The sequence below is a fragment of the Galeopterus variegatus genome, unplaced genomic scaffold, assembly GCF_000696425.1.
Source record: "Galeopterus variegatus unplaced genomic scaffold, G_variegatus-3.0.2 Scaffold318, whole genome shotgun sequence".
In the NCBI taxonomy this organism is placed as follows: Eukaryota; Metazoa; Chordata; class Mammalia; order Dermoptera; family Cynocephalidae; genus Galeopterus; species Galeopterus variegatus.
In genome coordinates, this window is record NW_007726429.1 from 460,283 (window position 1) to 466,561 (window position 6,279).

A 6,279-nucleotide genomic window follows, 5' to 3' on the forward strand; every position below is an offset into this window, starting at 1 on the left:
CAGATGTCTGAGTTATAAGTGGCATTGCAGACAGAGAACACAGCCTGGGCAGGAGCCTGGAGGAGGGCAAGATGCTGACCTGCTCACTGTGGCTGTGATGGGAGGAGAGGAAGGAGGTGGGTACAGGCAGAAGCAGCAGCCCCTCTAGGTCTCCACCATGGGGAGGAAATTTCAAGCGCTGGGCCCCAGGATGGGAGAGGCTGGGAGCCTGGCCAGGAGCTTTGCTTTCCTCATTGAGATTCCTCCCCAGAGTCACGGGGGAGGGAGATGACTTAGGGGCGGCAGCTCTCAGATGCATCCTTGCCCAGCCCAGGGAGCCCGCTGGCTGCCCGTATATCAGGGGCCATGTCGTCTTGTTGCTCGCTGGAAAGGGAAGTGGGGGAAATAATTGTGTCTCGTCTGGAAGAAATATGGGTGCAGGCAGAAGCATCTTTCTCTCAGCTTTGGGAGAAGGGATGTCTACTCAGCATCCTCCTCCAGAGCGCGGTGGGGTAGGGGAGCGTGTTTAACCCTTTCCCCTTAAATGCCCTCTGTTAAACCAATTCCCGAAGGTTAATAACGCCTAATTATGCCTAAGGAATTTGGGATAACTCTAAGAGCTTGGTTGGGGGAGAGTTCTTGGGGCCAGGAGGCAGAGCAGAGGTGAGGAAGCACAGGAATTCAAGGGGGCGGTAGGCAAGTTGGAACAAGCATCAACTTAGAAAGTGGCCACAGTGTCCATTTTAGTCTTTCACGTCTATCCTAATGTCTGTCTTTCTAGATGCTTCTGTTTCACCCAACTTGGGGTGTCTCCAAGCATCACCTTCCTGTTTTGCTCCTGGGGAATCTGAGCCCTGGTCCCAGGCCAGAGCCTGGCTCAGCAGGTACAGGAGGGGTTCTTGCTCTGGACCAGGCAGCCATCCCTCTCCATCACTCCATTAACTTGATTTCCAAATGAGCTTAATCACGCCGTCCTGGGCCGGCCCAGTGGCACACTGGATAGTGTGCCGCTTGGGAGGCGCGGCAGCGCTGCCGCCCAAGGGTTCGGATCCCACATACAGACCGGCTGCCGCTCACTGGCTGAGCGAGGCGTGGGAGCAACGCCGAGGTTTGCAATCCCGTTGCTGGTCCCTGGTCCGGTATGGGTGCAACACTGAGGGTTGCGATCCGTTGCCGGACACGGAAAAAAAAAAAAAAAAAAAACCCAAATGAGCTTAATCACGCCGTCCTCCTTCATGGCCCCACTCTGCAACTTCCAATAATTAATGATTGCAAATTGCTAGGTAACGAACCACTCAATGGTGCTGCTATTATAATGGCTGGGAGGGGACCCAGATAAGAATGTGGGGGAGAAGAGTCATTAGCCTTGTGCTGAGGGAGTCTGTGCTCAGGACAGGGCCAGCAGACCATGGGCAGGGCAGAGTCGGGGTATGGAAACCCTTGGGTCCTATCTGCCCATTACCAACTTGGATGGTAGGATGACTTGAAGCTAAATGACACCCTCCTGGTGGTGACTCCAGGATCCTGGGGGATAGGATTTGGGACTGTAGTGGATTAAATTATGTCCTCCCCAAACTCACTGATGCTTGAATTGTGTTCCCAAGTTTTATGGGGGCTTTAGTTTTATGGGTTTTATTAGAAACTTAGTCCCCACTATGACTGTTAAGAGGGTGGGAAATCCTATTATGGTAGTTGAAAGGTGGGGCCTTGAAGAGGTGATTGGATTGTAGGACCATGCAGTAGTGAATGGATTAAAAATGGTGGTTGGGGTGTGGTTCTGAGGGCTTTAAAAGAAGAGGAGAGTCTGTCTTCCTCTCTCTGCTTCCACCATCTTGCGGTGTGAGACCGCTGGGTCACTGTTGCCACCACCAGATGGACTTTGGATTTCCCAGCCTCAGAAACTGTAAGCAATAAATTTCATTTTTGTTTATAAACCACCCAGTTCCATGTACTTTGTTATGAGTAACAAAAATGGACTAATACAGAAAATTGGTACAGGGAAGTGGGGTGTCACTTATAACAAATACTTGTAAATGTGGAAGGAGCTTTGGAACTGTATGTTAGGTAGAGGTTGGAGGAGTTTGCAGGGATTCGGAAGAAGACAAAGAGACAAGGGAAAGTTTGGAATGTCTTAGAGACTGGCTACATGGTGGCAAGAAGAATGCTAATAGAAATATGGACTATAAAGGCCATTCTAAGGTGGTCTCAGATAGAAATCAGAAGGGGCAAAGATCACCCTTGTGTGAACTGGCAAGGAACTTGGCTGCCTTGTGCCCATGCCTTAGGACTTTGTGGAAGTTGGAACTTAAGAGTTGTGAACCAGAGTATATGACGGAAGAAATTTCGAAGTAGCAAAGCATTCAAGAAGTTGCATGGCTACTTGTAACAGCCTGCATTGAGTTACGGTGGCAAAGGCACAACATAAAGCCAGAATTTAAAAGGGAAGCAGAACATAAAGGTTTGAAAAATTTGCAGCCTGGCCATGTTGTAGAGAAGCAGAGAACATACACTGGTGCAGCCAGCAACCATTAGCTAAGAAGATTAGTAGAAAGGAAAGGGATTATCAAGAGAAGGGGGAAAGGCCCTGAAAGCATTGCAGAAGCCTCTGGGGCCAACCTTTTTATTTCAGGCCCAAAGGCCCAGGGAGACAGAATGGTCTTGGGGAATAGACCTGAGGCACCTTCAAAAAACTCACTGCTCAAGGCCACCTGAGGAAGCTGCTTCTAGCACCAGCACCCCAGCTGCTTTGGCTACTCCAGGTGGGGCTAAATTGGCTCCAGATGTGGCTGGACATGAAGCTTTGGAAAATACAAAGTGGAAGCCTTGGTGGTATCCACATGGTATTAGGTCTGCAGGCTTGCAAAATGCAAGAGCTGTGGAGGCTTGGGAGACTCCACCCAGATTTCAAAGGATGTATGGAAAAGTCTGGGGGCCCAGGAAGAGATCTGTCACAGGGACAGAGTCACCATATAGAGTCTTCACTAGAGCAATGCCGAGCGGAAACGTGGGGTCGGAGTTGCAGCAGAGAAACCCCAACAGTGCCATGCCTAGTGGAGCCATGAGAGTGGGACCACCATGGAGACCCCAGACCTGTGGAGCTACCAGAGTGGAATGCCAGCCTGGGAGAACTGAAGTGTGGCCTATGATCCAGAAAGCCATAGGAGCATAGCTGCCCAAGGACTTGGGGACTCGTCCCCCACACCAGCATGCAGAGGATGTGGAACATGGAGTCAAGGTACCCGACTCACCAGCTTTGAGATTTAATGCCTGCTCTGCTGGGTTTTGGATTTGTTTAAGACTGTAACCCCTTTCTTTTGGCCTATTTCTCCCTTTTGGAATGGGAATATGTACCCTATGCTCGTCCCATCATTGTATCTTGGCAGTAGATAACTTGTATTGATTTCATATATGGGACTTTGAACTTTGGACTTTTGAGCTGAAACAAGTTAAGACTTTGGAGATAAAATGAATGTATTTGCACGTGAAAAGACATGAATTTTGGAGGCTCAAGGGCAGAATGTAGTGGATTGAATAATGTCCCCCCAAAACTGATTGAAGCTTGAATTGTGTTCCCAAGTTTTATGTATTAGAAACTTAGCCCCCACTGTGACTGTTAAGAGGGTGGGAAATCCTATTATGGAAATTGAAAGGTGGAGCCTTAAGGAGGTGATTGGATTGTAGGACCGTGCAGTAGTGAATGGATTAAAAATGGTCAGGGGCATGGTTCCGAGGGCTTTAAAAGAGGAGAGTCTGTCTTTCTCTCTCTCTGCTTCCGCCATCTTGTAATGTGAGACCCCTGGGTCACTGTTGCCACAACCAGATGGACTTTGGATTTCCCAGCCTCAGAAACTGTAAGCAATAAATTTCGTTTTTCTTTATAAATCACCCAGTTTTGTGTATTTTGCTATAAGCAACAAAAATGGACTAATACAGGGACCGAGGGAGGTGGTGGTCAAAGTTATTCCTAGAAATGGCAAATTGGGAGATGACATACAGCTTGGCCAGCTGGTGTGGCGAGGAGGTCCAGCAAGAAAGCTGGTGGTGAGGGGGCTCTTGTGGGAGAAGAGGGCTGGACCACCAGCCAATGCTGAGAACAGACACCAGGGACTCAGAGTTGGCCAGCCACTCAAGAAACATCCACAAGGTAGCTGGCCTCCAAGGCGGACGCATCACATGCTTACTGGGGACACGGCTCTAGGGCTGGGGAGGTTGTGGGAATGGAATAGCTGTTTCTGCCTGGGGGAAGCTTGGAAACCTCCTGGAGAAAGCACCATCTGAGTAGGAACTTCTGATGATGGAAAAGACCTAACTGAGGGTGATCGAGGGAAGGACATTCCAGCGGGAGGGGCCAGCATGGGCTAAGGTAGTATGTTCTGGGGACAGTGAGTGGTCTGACGTGGGGTGTGTGCTCGCATGCACACGTGGGATAACCGAGGAGGAGTGAGCACGAGAGGGGAAGGTTGGAGGAGCGGGCAGCCGGCATCTGGGGGCTGCAGCCTGGGTGGTGGTGAAGAGTGTAGGCTCCAGAGTCAGACCTGTATAGGTCTGAATCCCAGCTCTGCCACTTACGGGCTGTGCTCTAGGGCAGGTTGTTTAACTTCTCTGAGCCTCATGTTCCTCATCTGTAAAATGGGGATAACAGCAGTGCCCACCTTATAATAAAGGTTTCTGTGAGGATCAAGTCAATTCATACATATGAAGTGCTTAGAAAATGCTGAGCATGGAGAAGGTGCTCCACAAATGTGAGCCATTATTAATTATTCTGTAAGAAACATAACAGCACTGTAAGATTTTCCAACGGGGACAGATGTAATTAAAAGAACTGGGGACAGAGTACCCAGAAGGGCATCAGAAATGGAAGTGCAGGGGCCAGCCCGTGGCTCACTCGGGAGAGTGTGGGGCTGATAACACCAAGGCCGCGGGTTTGGATCCCGTATAGGGATGGTCAGTTAGTTCCCTGGGCGAGTGTGGTGCTGACAACACCAAGTCAAGGGTTAAGATCCCCTTATCAGTCATCTTTCTTTAAAAAAGAAAAAAAAAAAAAAAGGAAATGCATGGGGTGTTTTGGGTTTTGAAAGTGACTGGGGACCTCTCCTGGTATTTATTAGGAGGTGATCAGGGATTCTAAATTCCTTGAAATGTGCAGGACATCCTAGCCAATGAAGATGCATTTTCCCCAATATGCCAGTGGTGCCCTGGTGGGAAACTCAGCTCAGATGGCCAGCTCTGGCTCAGGGATTGGTTGGCTTGGAGAGGGTGGAGGTCAACTTCAGCCCTTGGTCCATGTGATCACATGCTGGGCTGGCTTTCTTGCAATACAAACCTCCCGTGTCACTCTTCCTTCCTCCTTCCCTTCTTCCCTTCTCTCTCTGTTCCTTCCTTCCTTCCTCTCTGTGCCTCTTTCTTTCTCTTTCTGTCTCTCTCTCTCCTCTCCTCTCCCTCTCTCTCCTGCCAGATACTATTAAATTCTGGGAATAATATGATAAATGAGTCAGCATCTCATGGGGCTTAGAGTCTAGAGCAGAGACAGCCAAATCAACAGGCATTATAATACAGGGCAATGATGGGGAAGGACCGGGGTGCTGTGGGAAAATTTAGAATGGCATTTCATCCAGTTTGGGCTCTGTGTTCAGACCTTTGGACTTTAAGAAACATACATTCAGTCAAATTTCCTCGACAAATGGAACTTATTGTATGGCTTCAATAACGGGGTAGGTAGAAATCCCATGGGAAATGCAGGATTTAGGTGTCACAATCATTAGATATAGGGAAAAAAAACTCAGGGTCCAAGGTAACTATTGGACCTGGTTTTCTTATTCCCCCAGAAGCAGCAAGCATTGCTGGGGTGTCCCTCTGCTGAGACATTAATACGATTCAGGTATGCCCCATGTGCAGGCTTCTCTCTGGGTCTGTCTGCTTCTTCTGCGATCAGTGGCTTCCTCTTGCTCTTCTCAATGTCTGAAAGCCCCCTAGCTTCTACTTACTTGTAACTTCAAGTCACTTCTGGCCCCTGGAAGCCTCATAGCTTTGGCTTGGGCCTGCTTACCTCCTTGTTGTATCTTGCAGTTCAAATTCTGCAAAGTATAGCCCAGCCTCTACAATGTGTTTGATTATTATGGCCCATCACCGAAACCTCCCTCCCTCCTCCCTCTTCCCCCTCCCACCCAGCAATGTCCTTTCCGTTTGCTTGTTGTAACAACTTCAAAAAACTGTAGTTGTTATATCTTCTCCCCCCCCCACCCCCGGTTACTTTTTGTGTGTGAGTGAATTTATTTATTTATTTTTAGCTCCCACCAATAA

The 6,279-nt window shown here is 48.9% G+C and overlaps 1 protein-coding gene across 1 annotated transcript in view; it reads right to left on the reverse strand.

Annotated features, from left to right (window-relative positions):
* Positions 1–272: 272 nt before the first annotated feature.
* LOC103586197 (zinc finger protein 830-like) overlaps positions 273–6,279 on the reverse strand; it is a 23,460-nt gene continuing 17,453 nt past the window's right edge. The window contains exon 2 of the mRNA XM_008567400.1: positions 273–399. Coding sequence (XP_008565622.1) covers positions 273–399 — 127 coding nt within the window. The remainder of the gene's footprint in view (positions 400–6,279) is intronic.